Source organism: Thamnophis sirtalis, unplaced genomic scaffold (genome assembly GCF_051295495.1).
Source record: "Thamnophis sirtalis isolate CommonGarterSnake01/CBP01778 unplaced genomic scaffold, rThaSir2_p1.2 scaffold_6, whole genome shotgun sequence".
Taxonomy (NCBI): domain Eukaryota; kingdom Metazoa; phylum Chordata; class Lepidosauria; order Squamata; family Natricidae; genus Thamnophis; species Thamnophis sirtalis.
In genome coordinates, this window is record NW_028261386.1 from 53,681,117 (window position 1) to 53,698,937 (window position 17,821).

At 37.9% G+C, this 17,821-nt stretch overlaps 2 protein-coding genes across 5 annotated transcripts in view; one reads left to right on the plus strand and one right to left on the minus strand.

Annotated features, from left to right (window-relative positions):
• The window catches only part of ALK (ALK receptor tyrosine kinase), a 659,766-nt gene extending 651,278 nt beyond the window's left edge, over positions 1 to 8,488 (plus strand). The window contains exons 27-29 of the mRNA XM_087718714.1: positions 693 to 827; positions 2,184 to 2,274; positions 3,392 to 8,488. Of these exons, the coding sequence (XP_087574840.1) occupies positions 693 to 827; positions 2,184 to 2,274; positions 3,392 to 4,063 (898 nt within the window). The 3' untranslated portion in view covers positions 4,064 to 8,488. The remainder of the gene's footprint in view (positions 1 to 692; positions 828 to 2,183; positions 2,275 to 3,391) is intronic.
• Positions 8,489 to 11,405: 2,917 nt separating this feature from the next.
• CLIP4 (CAP-Gly domain containing linker protein family member 4) overlaps positions 11,406 to 17,821 on the minus strand; it is a 46,090-nt gene continuing 39,674 nt past the window's right edge. For all 4 annotated transcript variants that reach the window (XM_014052691.2, XM_014052690.2, XM_087717886.1 and 1 more), the window contains exons 15-16: positions 16,982 to 17,054; positions 11,406 to 15,857 (exon numbers count right to left, since the gene is read on the minus strand). In XM_014052691.2, the coding sequence (XP_013908166.2) occupies positions 15,536 to 15,857; positions 16,982 to 17,054 (395 nt within the window). In that variant the 3' untranslated portion in view covers positions 11,406 to 15,535. The remainder of the gene's footprint in view (positions 15,858 to 16,981; positions 17,055 to 17,821) is intronic.

Below are 17,821 nucleotides of genomic sequence, written 5' to 3' on the forward strand. Positions count from 1 at the left end.
CCCAGTCAAAATATATACGTATGTATGTTAAAGGAAATTACACACACACACACACACACACACACACACACACAAACACACAAACACACACACACACACATATATATATATAGTGTCACAACCCCTGGTATGCCCCAATTATGGGATGAAGCTAACAGCTTCCATTATCTGTCAATCGGCTCGTCACAAGAGTCCATCACGACAGAAACCCAATATTTTTACTGTTGCCTTTGTTATATTTGTGTTATATTTGTGCTGATAAATAAATAATGATGTGTGTGTGTGTGTGTGTGTGTGTGTGTTCGAATCCCAGTAAGGGTATGGCTAGCTGATGAGAGCTAAATAGCTTGAAATAGATCTATACTAGTCTCCCTTTATTTATTTATCAGCACAAATACAACACACACACACACACACACACACACACACACACACACACACACACACACATATATATATATATATATATATATATATATATATATATATATGTATGTATATATCTATTTGTTTTATGATATACATATACATATACATACATACATACATACATACATACATACATATATATATGTATAACATACATAATAAAAACATAAAGGATTTTGCAAGAATTATCCTACTGTTTAGATAAATTTGCTCAGTTTTCTGCAAATAAACCTTATTATTATTATTTGCTTTTCTGTGTCCAGGTCATTTGGAGTGTTGCTGTGGGAAATATTCTCACTTGGATATATGCCCTATCCCAGCAAAAGTAACCAGGAGGTCTTGGAATTTGTCACAAGTGGAGGAAGGATGGATCCACCCAAAAACTGCCCTGGCCCTGTGTATGAAAACTTTCATGTTCCATAGGCGCATGCCAAAGATTAAGTAGCTTTAGTTTCTAGTTTTATTTCCAGCTATGTTTATATACAGTCAGTCAGACTCATATGCAGGGCATCTGACTGAAAAAACAAGTAATGTTAGAAGCAAAGGGCTGTGATTTAGAGCATGGGTCTCCAACCTTGGCAACTTTAAGACTTCTGGACTTCAATTCCCAGAATTCCTTAGCCAGCTTTGAAGTCCACTAAGGTTAGTATTTTTAATATAGTGTAAAGACAAATGTATATTGCTAGTCTTTGACCGTAATAAAGATCTTACTTACTTACTTACTTACTTACTTACTTACTTACTTACTTACTTACTTACTTACTTACTTACCACAAGTCTTAAAGTTGCCAAAGTTGGAGACCCCTGATGTAGAGAGCTCTTTTCTTTGGTACTAAGCAATCAGTATTCAGGGAGTATTGAAAATAAGCTATTTAGGGAGTTTCTTATTGTCTAGAAATTTGTGGTAATTCTGCACCACTTGAGTTCCACCAAACTTAAAATACCATTTTGTCTTAGAATCAGCATCTGAAATAACAGATTCATTATTCATTAGGACAGATGGCTGTTCTTGCTTGATTCAAGAGATATCCATTTTTGATGAATAGTCTCAGCCACCGTAGCCCATCCTTATCAATAGATACTTTGTTATTCAAAATTCTTATTCTCTAGAATTAATGAAATGCCCTTTCTTGTAAATAATGTAAATTTAATTTATTTAATTTATTTAATTACAGATAACTGTATAGATGTATAGCATAAATAAGTTCATGCTTCTAAGAAATTGCTAATCAAAAATTCCACATTTTTTCTTATATAGATAGATGTTAGATATCTAGTTTGTGTAGTGATTAAACCTCAGTCTAGAAAACAGGAGATCGTGAGTTCTAGTCCAACCTTAGGCACAAAGCTAGGTGGGTGACCTTGGCCCATTCACTTTCTAAGAAAATGGTAATGGCAAGCTATTTCTGAAAATCTTGCCAGAAAATGTCAGGGAATGACAGGGAATGTCAGAAAACCAAGGCAATTGACAGGAGTCAACTGTGACTCAAAGACACACACACGTATGTTATTTGGACAATATCCCAATAATAGTCTAGTTTAAGCATCTAGTTTTAGCCCAGTTTTAGTCAAGCAATAGCTGAATGCCATTCTATTGTTCTCATTCAAATTGCAGTTATGATGCTAGTTGAGGAGGATCAAAAATTCATAACATAAAAAATGTCATTGTGATACTGTTTCCTCTTATGCTGTGACAAACTGAATGTCAACCTAAATCTGCCCCTTAGTGCCATTTTCTCCTTCTACTGTTGTAGATATCGAATAATGACCCAATGCTGGCAACACCAGCCAGAAGACAGGCCAGACTTTGCCATTGTTCTGGAGAGAATTGAATACTGCACCCAGGTAACCATTTCTCTCAGGCTCCATCATGGTGTAACATGGTGCAGGAGAAGACAAAAGGGAAACATGCCAAGCCTACTGAATATAGTATACTGATAATGACTTTTTCTCAAATTTCTGGGCTTGCAGCCCTCACTTAGCAAAACAAGTGGGGAATTATTGAAAGAATAGTTCAAACCATCTCACAACCACATAAATCCATTCATATCTAAAAGAGATGATTAGCTATGATAGATTCTTATGTAGGGCCTTTATTATCCTTCTTAAATAGACCATATTTGCACAGACCTGTAAGTCTTCAGTACACCTGGAGTTAATTGTATTTGGTTTCCCCAAACTAGACTAATGTTTTTGGGATGCTAGTGTAGTCACAACTCGAAGTCATTGTACCAGAAAAAGCTACATTCTAGAAATATACTCCAGGTTCACCTATATCCATCCCACATCATACTCTCTTACATGTGTAATGCACTCAAAATGGGTAAAGGTTTTAAAAAAGAGAACCCGACATAATCAGAGTAGTTATATCCGCAGCATATGCTTCAAAGACAGTCTTATCTTCGTTTAGATATACTTGGGGGTCCTCCTGATGCTGCAGATCAGAAGTACAGGGAAAAGTCTGTCTTTCTTTTTCCACCCAATCCTAACACTCTATATCTGAAAAAAAGTTTGGTTATGTTTTAATCAGTTTCTATCGTTTCAATATTCCATTAAATACAACATGCTGTTTAGCAGTGGGGTTCATTAACTTCAGTGAGATTGTGCACACTTCAAAAATTATTTGAAAAAAGTTCTTTGGATCATCTATCTTCTTAAGAGAAGAGCAGGCCTTCTCTGCTCTTCTTAAAGCAATTTAACCAGTTTCATGAGCATAAGAAAAAGGTGCTGACTTCCACGCATAAGACATGGAATCCAAACTTTTTTTTACTCATGAAAGAATAGTTTATCAGTCTTATTTTCTGTCTAACAGATTTATTGTGTAATTGTGAATTTTAATATTGTCAAGAAGATGAGAGAGAAAATAGCTCTATTTCTGAACAAAAATATATTTTTCCACTAGTGTTTTAGGCATAACTAGAAGATAAATACATGTTGAACTACTGTTTCTCCTTCCCTATAGGATCCTGATGTCATCAATACGGTTCTGCCTGTGGAGTATGGTCCATGCATTGAAGAAGAAGAAAAGGTTCCTGTGCGTCCTGAAGATCCTGAAGCAATTCCTCCTCTGTTAGTGTTGCCGCAGCGGGAGAAAAAAGGTGCTGAGCAGCTCCTGCCTTCCCCGTCCTCTCTCCCTTTTGTCATTCCAGCAGGAAAAGCTCTCATGAAAGCAGCTGCTGTTGAGCCAATTATCCAGGCTAACATCCAGACTTCTCTAGAAGGGGGCCACGTCAACATGGCGTACACTCAATCAATTCCTGCAACAGAGCTCCACAAAACCCGGGGATCCAGAAATAAGCCTACCAACCTCTGGAACCCAACATATGGCTCTTGGTTTTCAGAGAAGCCAGTTGTCAAAAAGACTACTCAGCTGGAAAAAGAAGCAACAGAGCAGGAAGATTCAAGGCATGAAGGCAGCTGTACTTTGGGGCCCAGCATAATGGCTGGAAGGCTGCCAAGCTCTTCCCTTCTTCTAGAACCATCTTCACTTACAGCCAGTGTTAAGGAAGTGCCTCTCTTCAGGCTTCGCCATTTTCCTTGTGGCAATGTTAACTATGGCTACCAACAGCAAGGCCTTCCCTTGGAAACCTCAGCCCCACCTCTGTGCCAGCAGTTACGAGGACCTTCACCTTAGGAACGAGCTCAATCAACCTCTAATCTTCTTGACTTTCTTCCCATGTGACTCGTGAGCCTTGGCACAAACTTCGGTGTCAACCATAGAGCAACCACGAGAACAGAACAAATTCCCTTCTGTTATGTGCCAATCTGCTCTGAAGTGCCATCACCCCGGAAGCTTTTTTAAAAAAATCTCTTAATAAGTTTCAATTTATCAGTGCTCCTTTATATACACACCTACACAATCACACCTTTAAACCCACATAACTCTCTGAGATAATAGTCACTATTACAAGCAAGGCCCTGTCCTCAACTGCATAATATCACTTGCATGGTTGTTTGCTATGGCCTTTCCTGTGCGCTGCTTCCTCTTAGTTGTGTATATGCCATTTCAAAACTCACTGGCCAAGTGTTTAATGTTTAGGGATTTTCTATACTGCCAAACAATATTTTGGATGTCCTCATGATTTCAGAGAAAGTATGGAAATGTTGTCCTGTCAAAGGCAAAGTCACATAACATGGACTCTGAAAGAGCTCATATTCAAATAGCATCACAGCTACCACATGCATGCAAAACTATGGAGATCTAGCATCAGAATAGCTAAATGTGTCAATGTCACTCCTTTTATTCTGTAGTGAGAATTGCAGAAAGTGAAATGGATTACCTTGGCAAGACAGCAAAAATGCTCTCCTTTTCCCATCTATTGTGATCATTGGTTGGCAACAGTTGAGGAGTTATATCTAACCCTTATCTTTCAGAATGTATTAATGTCATTGATGGATCTGGCAAAATGTGGTAGATGAACAAAGGATTACCAAGATAGTAAAGGCCAGATTGCATACTACTGAAACTCTCATTATGTCACTGTCATTATATCATTGCTGAGGGCAAAGCTTGGCAATCAGAGGAAGAGAGTCCTTTGGTTTGAATATCAATTCTTCCAGGGTGTGAATATATTAATTATTATAATATGCACAGTAGTTTAGGAACCAAGCCAAACGCTTTTATAGAACAAGAATTTAGGAGAAAGGGGTGTTAGAAAATTCTCACTGCCCATTTTTCAAAGCATATGTAATATATACAGTACATATACTGATAAATTAGGACTTAAAACAATAATTATATTACAGTTCAGCATGTCATAGAGCCACAATCCAACATGTTTCACAGCTTGCTAGAAACAGCCATTAATTTGACTTGAATTGAAAAGCTTTATTAAAATATCTTACTTTGTGATTAGTTGCCAAAATTGTACCTACACAGTAATACCTACTGGGTGAAAAAGCTAAAGTGATGGTGATACCTGTAGTATGAAAATATTGATACAAATGAAGATGTTAACATTGTTCCAAGCAGATAAACTAGCACATTGAGCCAAAGTTGCTACTCAGGTGTGCAACTTTCAACCACTTTTCTAACTAAGTGAAAAAAGTAGTATATTATGTGGTACCAGTAGTATCTTATGCTACCCAATCTTTGTATCACTGTAAAGATAAATGAAGACCAATTTGTGCCTCCTGTCTTTGTTTTAAGATCCTAATAAACAAATAGAGTTATAGTTCTGTGCAATTTGCATTGCATAAGATCATTAATTTCATTAGGCCTTATTTGCAAATGAAGATGAGTGATCTTCTCAATGAAAGCAAATGTTATTGACTGTCAGTGGCTCTTGGCTTGCTGTAATAACACTCAACAGAAATTGCTCTGTAAATTAGGCAAATAAAATATTTATTAATCCCTCCCATTGACAGAATATCATGGTCCTACCAGGAAATAACCAAGAATCCTAAAATATAAAGTGAGGCTGGCTTTCTCTCTGCTCCGAACAATCTCTTTTAATCATTTTTACATAGGCAGCCCCATGTTCTGTAGTTGAGTCAGGGAGCTTAAATTAGTAAGTATGTGGGTTTCCTGCTTGACATTTCTACTTGCACATAGCAAAAATCTCATTCTTTGTGAGAATTGTCCCTTATGCTGATAAGACCAGCGATTATATATACCAAACCAATCAACAGTTACATTCCTTCCTGCCTTCACAAGAGGGGAAGGTTGGGAGGGGGGGGCTTAATTGCAAGACTATGAGAAATTGGACAAGATATTTTACCAGACAGTAATTGCTTCTACATAACAGTATCATCTGAAAGAAAGAAATTTACAGGAATAAGTATGAAGTTTCTCTCCTGAAAGTTTGGACAAGAAACAGTCCAAGGAACACATTTTTCAAATCCATAGTACATTAAATTACAATGGGATTTAAGGTTGCAACAATTCTAGCAAGTACCTTACTTGCAAATAAGATGCTTATATATAAGCAATTATGGTGTCAAAATTGTTACCTATTTTCTCACACACGTTGTTTAAGAAGCAGTTTGTTCTATGAAGATGGAACATGATGTACCAGATGATCATTTTGGTTGATGCTAATCTTATCACTGTGATTCCTGTTTGATCCAGCTCAGGATACTTAAAAGCAGAGTTCTGGATTCTGTAAAATACAGAATACAATATTGAAGCAGGTTGTGATGTTGCAGTGACTATACCAAACCTCATGTCATAGCTTATTTGTGTACATTATGTAGTTACCCTTGTTTTGCCTCTTCCATTAACCAAGAATTTATTTGGAATGTTCATTATAGTTTTAGTATATGCCAGAATTGATAGAAAGCTCCACAAACCAGTAGCCATTCTTATCTTCCCAGCAAAATGCCCTCAATGGTGTAATTTTGCACCCTTGAAAAATCATTATACTGAGATGTGGTTGCTTAAGATTATTGTGTATAAGATGGTGAGCCATATAATTTGCTAAAGAAATAAATTTATCTTGATGTTTGCAAAACTTACAAACCTCATCATGAATAGACTCTTGAGTCTTTCCACAGCAGTTATTTATCAAGGACAGAGCTGGAAAAATTTAGTTGACAAGCCTGTTAAGTATCCAACGCAAAGTGCATCATCAAGCATTTAAGTTACACTACAGACTAGCATCAAATGCTATGCCAGGGACAGCAGGCAGACCACAACTGAAGCTGACCGTCACAAATACATGGGAATCATGCTGATCTATAACGGAGTGTTCCCCAAGAATAACCCCCACCTGGGCAGAAGTCACTTTCAATAACTTATATGGTCAATGTGGCAAGTTTAGGGAAGAGCTGAAGGAATATATCACACAATTTGCCTTTTAGCTGATCAGAGATGCAAATCTCTTTCCGAAGCCTGAGCTCTGAAGCTATACGGAAAACACATTCATGCTTCTCTAGCTTGAAGTCTTACAGGGAAAAACAATGAGGGAAAAATGAATAGGGTTGCTGCAAAGTCTTGATGTTTATACATGTCGTTGCACTGCAGCAAAAGAGAAACAGAGAGAGGGAGGGAGGGAGGGAGAGAGAGAGAGAGTTCCCCCATAATTACAGTTGGGAGAAAAGTATAGAGTTATAGGAAAACCGATGAAGCAGAGGCAAGGAGAAACTAGGATCCCTAATCTACTGTATTTATGGTATGAGTCATTTCTCCAACTATTTTCCTTCAACATCTGTCTTGATGGCTGCCTCCAAAACATTGTTAACTTCTTTGCCTTGAGTAATAAGCTTAATTAAATGGTACTAGAACACCATTGTTCCTTCTTTCAGAACTATCCTATATGAACAGGATAAATGAATTGCAGATCAACCACTGATTTATCATAATACTACCAGTCAACCTCCTAGTTTTTATCCCATGTGAGTCCAGAGTAAAATTAAGATAGAATTGGAATTTGCTTTGTTTTGCAATATAGCAACTTTAAAAAATAATAAATGTACAGCAAACTTGTTGAGCACTGTGAGAAGTGTCTGGCTCAGTGGAACTCCAGTATCACACTTGAACTGTACTTTCCATTCATTTGGAGGTTTGAACAACATATTAGCAGAACAGGTTAAATAAGGTAGAAAGGGGTCATGTTCGTGGGTAAGACTAATAGAAGGCATGATCCTAGATCCAAAGCTACAGCCACATTTGTACAGCCCTTCTTCAGGTTCTGAAATTCAGGAAGACTATTCTCTTTGTGGGAAAGAGAGTGGAATTCTAACATAGGTTCAAGGGATGCTGCAAAAAAGGATGGTACATTCAAACAGGACATCTTTTTTCCCCTCCATTTTGTCTGGAACGACTGCTGTAGGTATGACGTTTACATTGCATCTCTCCTCTGGTATTAGATGCATGAGAAGTCAGATAGAAAGCATATTGCAAAAATTAGCCTGTTTTTCATGGGATGTTCTCTTGAAGTCGACATGCATAGAAGTGCCACAACACACAACAGAACATACCATGAATGTATTTATTTCCTTTCATTCTAAATCCACAAATTTAGGCCAGGGGAATGTAGTTTTGCTGGGCTCATTCTGCAGTGCACAATAGCTGCTGTTCTTTAAGAATTTCCTTTCAGATATCTGCTTCTGTAAGCCAAGCTATGTTCAAACTGTGAATAAGTACTACCATTTCAAAGGCCTTTTGCAGTTACACCTGGATGTCTCAACCCTCTGTGCCTCTCTTTGTCTGTATTAGAGCTTTGTCATTAGGAATGTGGTTCATGTTTGTACAGAAGCTTGTGCAACATTACTCCTAAATCAAGGGCCTATGCATTTCAGGGATCCTTCTCGAAAATCAAATACTAATATATGGTCATTACATATTTTCTATTGTATTTGTATTGTAATCGAGTGTAGTGAACCTAAAGGCATGAAAATAAAATGACTGTAAAGGAAGGCATGTGTTCAGTGGTGTATTATCTTCACAACTAAAAACATTACTGTTACTGGAATATGAAATACATTTCATCAGTATATAAAAGTCAAGCAATTGTTAAATACCTAACAATAATTCTAACAAGGAATTGAAATTTGAATAGAAAGCGTGCTATTAACTTAAGAAATGCCAAATTGATTAAACTAGATTAGCAGTAATTCAGGCTATGAGGGCCAGAAGTTAAAATCTGTGCTGGTTAGAGGGGAGCTATTCATTTTAAATAAGAGCCAGTTTGGTATAGTGGTGAAGGAATTGGGTTAGAAACTGCAAGTTATAGTTACACCTTAGGCACAAATGGTGACTTTGGGCCAGTTGTTTTCTAAGCCCTAGGAAGGAGGCAATAGCAAATCACTTTTGAAAAAACTTGCCAGAAAGCTGCAGGGAATTTTCCAGGCAGCCTCCAAGAATCAGAAGAAATAAAATCTCTTAAATAGGATGGGACAACTGTTCTAAATATACTGTGTAAAAAAACCTTGCAAAACGTTACATCTTGTAACATCACATCATTATGAATTGATTTTAATCTAAAGAAAAATTGTTATTTAGGCTTACTAGAATAATGGACAGACAAAACCATTACCACTCTTTCGTTACAGTATTATTTATTGGTGATTATACTTGGCCATCATAGTAGAACCATTTTCCCTTCTAAGCTGCGCTTAAGCTTAACATGATTTCAACAGAATTGAAGTCACAAAAGTATTGTGGGTGATTATTTGAATGATGATTTTAAAAAAAACCTCACTCTTCAAAGGGAAAAAGTGGTCACTTGTGTTTAGCCAATTATCACACCAGAGGTTTTTTGTTGTTGTTGTTGAAATGTGATCAGTTATATTTTTGACAGTTGCTGAAACGTTTTGATCAAGTGTACTTTTATATATTAGTGACCTGAATTGTCAATGTTTTACTGCCTTTACAAATATTCTATCTGGCATCAAAACTAATTACAATCTAGAAAGCAAAGTTACATTTTAATGTCATTCATTCATACAGTATATTTCCACAAAATGCCCCAAAGGCAGCTTAGTCAGTCTTGTACGTTTCAATTTTATACTTACTTTCAACAATTGGAATTATTGCTGATACAGTGTAAAACATGAACATCTAAAGCACTCCCACACTAATGATTAGAGTTTGCTCTAGAAGTTAAGATGCTGGACTAGGAGCAGGGAAACCTGAATCTTTATACTGATTTAGGCATGGAAGTTGACTGGACAGCCTTGTACCATTCACTTTCTTTAAGCCCTAGGAAGTAATGTTAAAACACTTACAAAAATATTGCCTAGACCACTGGTTCTCAACTTGTGGTCTACAGAACCTTGGGGGGGGGGGGGAAGCACAATGTCATCACAGGAGGTCTACGAAGGCTTGATTTAAATATTGAGTTACGTTTTGGGGCTCCATGGCCACAAACGGTATTTAAAGGGGATCCGTGATGAAGAAGATTGAGAAACACTGTCCTAGATTGCATGTACTGGCAACTGTAGTTGCCAGGAATCAACAATGAGTTGAAAGCAAGCAAGCAAGCAAAAAATAATATATGGCTTCAAGGAATACTCAAAATATCTAAGGGATTCCACAAAACTCCAGTTTGAGTGTGTCTGATGTAACAGGCTCTATTTTTCTGAAATTATATATCAATCAAACTGAATTATGAAATCTTAAATCCTGGATTGAATTATCAGGGGCAAACCCACTGGAAATCAATGGGCATTGTTAGTCTTCTGAAATTCTTTCTGCATGGCTTAGCGATTATTTTCAGAAGTATCATGGTGGCAACTTTTAACTTTGTGGTTATGATTGATTCACTCTTTCAGTTTTTAGCATGCACTTTATTAATTTAATTTAGCTTCCTAGTACACTTACACTGATTTATTATTAGTTGGCAAATAAGAAACTATACTTAATCTAATTTAGATCAAACAAGTAATAACAAAGTTACCACTTCAGAGTTGAGCCAAGTTATAAGCCAAGGAAAGTACTATATTATATTATAAAGCCATGGTTTCTGATCATTTTATCTGATGAAACCACAAACTAGTTGCTGCATTCCACTGAATATACATACCAGGGCTGTTTATATGCTTTGAAAATAATTTGGAAAAAATACTTAAGGTCTGGCACAGGCTCAAGCCTTTTCTACTATTCAATAATGCAAGTCAACTTTTAAAGGGTTCTGTATTAAGTCTGAAAAAAAGTTGCAATTGCTCATTAAAGTCTGAAGTACTTTTTTCAAATTATTGCCCCAAAGTGTTCATCTGGAGTACAAGGAATGTATACTTGCATAGCAATTATATAGAAATTTTTCTGTAATAAGAAGTTTGTCTAAAATATATATGGTGCAATCCTATACTAAACTGGGAATAAGTTACACTAAACTCAGCAGGGTTTGTTATTATGTAGAAAATTGCACTCATTAACATTCTGCGAAGGTGAATAATGTGATTGAAGCAAACTATTATTACAATCACCAGAGTAATGATAATAATTGAGGGATATAAATGTAACAAATTACAGTGATAACCTGTAAATACTGCAAAAATACACTAATTGATCACAGAATTGTTGCACCAAAAAGTATCAATACATTTTTACTCTTTAATTATATTAAGCATTTCCCTGGAAGCTTCATTAGTCAAATACGAAGAGGGTGAAAGAGAAATGTAATGCAAAAGATACAGTATACAAGGAATGCATAACACTTTTATGTTCAACATCAAGGTGTCTATGGACCAATTAAATCATTAACAAGGTTTTTAATTGAATAGGGTGCTCAATGAGAACTTTGGAACCTGGAACTTTGAGAGCATGTTTTGTGCGATATTATAAAACAGATGTGACCATGGGACTGGTCATGATGAAGACTTTACCTGAAGACAAATGAGGCCCTGAACTATGCTGGATCTCTGTGGAGCCCAAAGGCACTGTTGGAAATACAGATAATGTATGAGGCTGGTGTTGTGTGGCATGTTAGTTTGCCATTTATTGTGCTTGACTAAAAGAATCTTTGAATTCAAGTGGGGTGAATTGCCTAATGAGCACCAAGGAGCATATCAGTGATTACATTGTTGCTCTTGAGTTTCTTTGAGATTTCAGGTTTTACAGACATAAATGGAATTTTTGCACCTCTTTATTTTGAATTACTGGTGGCAACACCACTTTCGCAATCATAAGGCAGCTGCTTCTTTTCCTAGGCTTTATGATTGATATAGTAACTTGTTTCACACACATATACATGTACAACTCTTGAATCTCAAAAAGCATATGAGCTCCATGAGCTCTGAAAAGGATTTAGCTGATTAGAAGAGAGGAGCTTTGCACACACCCATGTACACTAAACACCTCTTTCAAAGGTTTGTACAACCATGCTTAGTAACAACCATTTCTATCAATATAAATAACAAAATAAAGTTTAACTATTAAGAAAGCTAATGTTGACTTAGGAAATATCAAGCATCAAGGTGCAACTTCATCCTTAAATTCATTAACTACTTTTTACATGATCTTACAACAAAAAATAAGCTTATAGCTCTATTATATCACTATTCCCCTTAGTCAAAAGTATTCATTAATGAGAGTAACGGTGTTGCTATATCATGAGAAATATAGATCAGGAAAATTTCTTCTAGCAAAGCTGAAAGTATCATAAACATTTTATACAGAGTAAATAAATCTTGTCAAAAGTCCTTAATGATGCTTTAAATTGTTATGGTTTTAAGTGCAGTTTGACAAGATGCTTCATTTAGAAGAAATAAACCATTTGCTGGTTTCTTTGGCTTTTCATTTTTATATATACCGTATTTTTCAGAGTATAAGATGCACCGGAGTATAAGACACACCAAGATTTTGAAGAGGTAAATTTAAAAAAAAAAGTTTTTGCCCTCCCCGGCTCCCAGCACTCTGCAGGCATCCCAAACCATCTGCACACCCCATTTTTTGTGAAAAATGGGGCATGCAGAGAGTTTGGGAGGCCTGCAAAGTGCTTCTGGGGGCCGGGGAGGGCAAAAATGTGACATGTGTTGATCTTCTTAAAGAGTAAGGCTTTTATCGATCTCAAATCCACTTTTCTCTACCCCTCCCACGGCAGGGCAGGACTAAACATCTCTCTCCGGGCTTTATTTTTCCCTTCCCTCCAACTAGCAGCAACGGTAAGCCGCTTGGCCCAAGGAGTGGCAGTCAGCTCGCTTCTTCTCTTCAGTGAGGAGGGAAAGACATGCGGGGGCTGCTGAATGGATGCTGCTGCACTTGACTGGGAACAGCCCTTTGGATGAGGAGGAGTGGGGATCCCTTCCATTTGGATTAATGGTTCCTTGCGGCGGCACCTGAGCGGCAAAAGGGAAGCATATAGAAAACGAGGCTGCCTCATCACACACACACACAAATCCGCCCGGATCTGTCATGCAGCAAAGAGATATGGTAGCTGGGCTCAATAGCAGCAGCAGCAATAAGCACTGCATGACAGATCCGGAGGAATTGGGGTGGGGAGATGCAGCAAGGGAAGAGGACCAATCTCCTCTGTTTGAAGGCTTTTCTCAGGACGCTAGATCTCCACTTTCTCTCTGGAAAATGCTATTGGCATCGTCAGGATTTTGGCTAGTGAAAGAAGTATGGGATGGAAAGAAAACTTCAAAATGTGGGAGCGCCAGGTCAGGAGTCTCCCTGGAGCCTCCAAAGTTTCCTTTCCATCCTACGCCTAGCTAAAATCCCAATGATGCCAATAGCTTTTTCTGGAGAGAAAGTGGAGGCCTAGCATCCTGAGAAAAGCCTTCATGCAGATTGGTCCTCTTCCATCCACCCCTCCCCCGAAATCTGCCCAGATCTGTCATGCAGCAAAGAGATATGGTAGCTGGGTGCAATAGCAGCAGTAGCAAAAAGCACTGCATGACAGATACAGGAGATTGGGGAGATTGCAGCGCCCGCTTCACCAGCCCCTTCCCGGGCGGTTCCGGGCGGCAGAAAGCGCAATAACAGCATTTTCAGGTGGCATCACGGTGTTCTCAGCTGCCTGGAACCATCTGAGAAGGGACAGGTGAAATAGATGCTGTGTGAGAGGTGTAAGGCAAGGTGCTTCACTGCTCAGCCTCCCCCTTCTCCAGACAACCCAGTTAGAGGACGGTCAGCTTCTGCTCCTGGCCCGGGAAATGGATCTGGCCAGGAGGAATGCAAGCCCCATTTTTGCAATCAGGGAGGAAAAAGAGTGTTTCAGGCGGTGGGTGGTTTCAGGCTGCAGTGATCGCCGGGCGCCTGAAACGCTCTTTTTCCTCCCCGACTGCAAAAATGGGGCTTGTATTCCTACTGGCCAGATCCATCTCCCAGGCCAGGAGCAGAAGCCGACGACTGGGTTGTCTGGAGAAGTGGTGGTATGAGCAGCGAGCCACCTTGTCTTAGGCCTCGCCTCCTGCGCAGTGTCCACTTCACTTCCCTCTTCTCCAGACGACCCAGGCGGCTACATTCAGAGTATAAGATGCACCCAGATTTTCACCCTCTCTTTTTTGGGGGGAAGGTGGGTCTTATACTCCAAAAAATACGGTAATACTTTTTTAAAATGTATTTTGTATGCAGGTAGCAAACTATAGGTTTGCACATAATTTTTTTGCATCCATGTTGGCTTCTGTTGGCCTGCAGGCTAAGTAGCCAACTTCTATTCAGTTGAACTCTCCTTTGGCTTGATGTATTGATTGTGAAACAGTGTGGCGCCTATGGTAGGAACACAGAGTGTTTTCAAAAAACACTTGAAAATACAACAATCACAGTTTCTGTAATCTCAGTTCCCAAAAGGCAATCATAATCAAATCATCCTGGAGAGTTAAAGATGAGAATGATATCACCTCCCAAGTGACTTTCTTCCCACCTGCCATAGCGGGAAGGTGCATGTTTTCTGAAGCAGGAGGGGTTGTACATCCAAGCACATATTTCTAACACTTATTGATCTCCTAGCCTCTTCTGGATATAGTGCTTGGGACACACATAACTGGTGCAATGATACAGGCTACAGCCTCAACTTACCAAATGCTTTATCCAAAGGATCATAGAAAATACTTCAGGGAAAATAAAAGTGCATACTAAATGTCCCAAAGGCTTTTTTTTAAAGTGCTTCTGGTATACTTTTTTTAAGCATCTGTGCGCACACGCACACACACACACAGTTTAAAAGTGCTTTTGCTGAAAACCTGAAAATATACATTTTTGTAGCTTTCATGTCATGTCAAAACAGCAAATTCTGCTTTTCAGGTTTTTTTTCAACTGATCATTTTGTGCTTTCAGCGAACTGTCTAAAGCTAAGAGCTTCCCAGAGTTCTCAGGCGCTTTTCTACCTTACTTTTTTTTTTCTAGAGAAAGCAGTTTTAACAGTTATTTAACAAGCTCTATGATCTCTTTATGCCTTATAGCTCCACTAAAATACAGGATAAAAAGCTCATTTTGAAGAGAGAAAGCCTGTCAAAATGGAGTTAGTTTGAATAATGGTTATTATTGGAGTAACGGAGCAGCTCAAATCCAAGATGTTTCTAATACTAGGAGTATCCAAGCAAGAAATGTTTTATAGTGAAAGCTACTAAGATCTCATTCTTCAGTCACTGCACACTTCCAAACTGTGAACATCTTAGAGCCACGAAGCTTTAAGATGTTAGGTAAAGATGGGGCTCCATGCAGGTAAAAGTCAGCTTTTCCACATCTGTTTTTGTGAGATCATCATTTTAACAATGTTCTTCAACAGATGTCATCAACAAGTTTCACTCCATTAATCCCACGATAAGTTACTCGGCTTGGACGCACCAAGACTCCATATTTTGGCTTGCAAGTGAAATATCGCTTTTCTCCCACAGAGCCATCATTCTTGCCCTTGGCACTCCGAAGTTCCAAGCCAAGCCAAATGCCTGGAGCAAAAGTGGTGGGCCCAATGTAGCGAATTGTGCCCATCTCACTGGAGCTGGTCAGGAGGACCTGAGAGCCTTCATGTAATTTCACTGGGGCATCTGTGCTTGTAGTAGTCGTGTTGCTCCAACTACGACGCAAAGAAGATTTTTTTGATCTGGACAAAGAAAAAGAGGCAACACTTATTTCCAATTGAAAATTTTTTAAAAAAGTAAAATAAAAAATACAACATTGCACAATAAAAGGGAATTGACCTCCAGTGTATTAAATTAAGACCAAGGACCTCTTTTTACTAATTGATTCTAATTCAATTTCCAAATATGTATTTGATTTATTCTTTGATCACTTTACTATATTTCTATTCTGTCAGTGTTATGCAAGAAAAAACTTATAATCTTTTTAGCAACAGCAATAGCAGTTAGACTTATATACCGCTTCATAGGGCTTTCAGCCCTCTCTAAGCGGTTTACAGAGTCAGCATATTGCCCCCAACAACAATCCGGGTCCTCATTTTACCCACCTCGGAAGGATGGAAGGCTGAGTCAACCCTGAGCCGGTGAGATTTGAACAGACGAACTGCAGAACTGCAATCAGCTGAAGTAGCCTGCAGTGCTGCATTTAACCGCTGCGCCACCTTTTTTCATTCACATTAAAGTCAAGAAGATTTTACAAGTATAACCCTTTCCTCTCAATGCCCATATTAGCTGTGAAAGAGCTAAATATGCCAAGATGCTGTATAAGAAGAAAAAAATAGATTGCTCTCCTGTTGCAATCCCAATAACTATCAGTTTGTCATGTAACAAATATGCTTTTATATTTTAAAAACAAGGATGTTAAAAACAAATAAGTATTTAATGTTATTTCCAATGTGGTCTAAGTGAGGTTCCAATAAAAAGCAGCACAAAGTATGGAAGATGAGAGAGGCAAGAGTTTAGAAAATGTTAGCCATTTAGTCTAGCATGAGCTGACAGGAATGTGGCAATGATGTTTAATATAGACCAGATTTTTTTACCATCTTGAGTTATTCACTTCAGGGTAGATTACTGCTTGTTTCTAACAACTATCAACCATTGCTGCATAACAATTCATAGATATGCAGAACATCATTGGCATTGTTTTTCTTATAGACATTCAGAAATAGATATGGGATTTGCATGCATATGCCAAAATGATTCCTTAATCATGAAGATTCATGCCTCCCCTGTAAAAGGGGATTTTAAATCTAATCTCAGAAAATTAGGAATATATACATTCTGTTATTTGTTCTATAAAATCACTTACTTGACAAAGAAATTTCTCCTGTTTATCTCTTTTTGTGAAGCTGCAGAAGTTGTACTATAACTTCGTTGGAAACCTGAATGAAAAAAAAAGCAGAATAAACTTTTAATTGAACATGCAATACATTCCTATGCTGGTCTTGTAACTATGAATCTTCAGATATTTTGGATGATGAGAAAAAACTGAAGTCAGCAGAAAAAGCCAATGAGAAAGGCTACACACAAAGGCAAATGAAGATCTGTAAACAAAGAAAGTATAGGGAGAACAGAAAGCAGGATGGGTCACAAGAAGATAAGTGATAAATAGCTGTAGCAGTAGACAGGGTGTTGAAGAAGCTAAAGCTCAGAATGTGGTTGTAAAAAGATACTAAAGAAATCAAAATTGTTTATTAAGATAAACTCAGAATAATAGGGGGGAAAGTAATATGGTAACTGCTTGATAAACACAGCAAAATCTAACAAATAGCAAAGGAAATCTACTCTGAATCTTTTTTTATCATTCCATGGAGATGAAGCTTCAACATGACAGAAACATGCTCATGGAATATCTACTCTCCATTAATATGTTTCAATCTCCAGATTAGCTGCATCCTCTGGGATAATGAAAGAACTCGTCCCCAAGGTGGTCAAATGTTTATCTGTAAGTAATATTGGGGAACTGGTAAAGCATTCGTTAACTAGAAGAGAACTAAATTTCCATCTACCAAAAGAGGAAAAAAGAGGAACCAGGAAACTACAACCTGACCAGTCTGACACTGAAGCCTGGGAAGAGACAGAACAAATTGTAAAGATTTGCACCTTGAAAATAATGCACGAAGAAGCAGGAGTTAGTAGGGACTTGTCA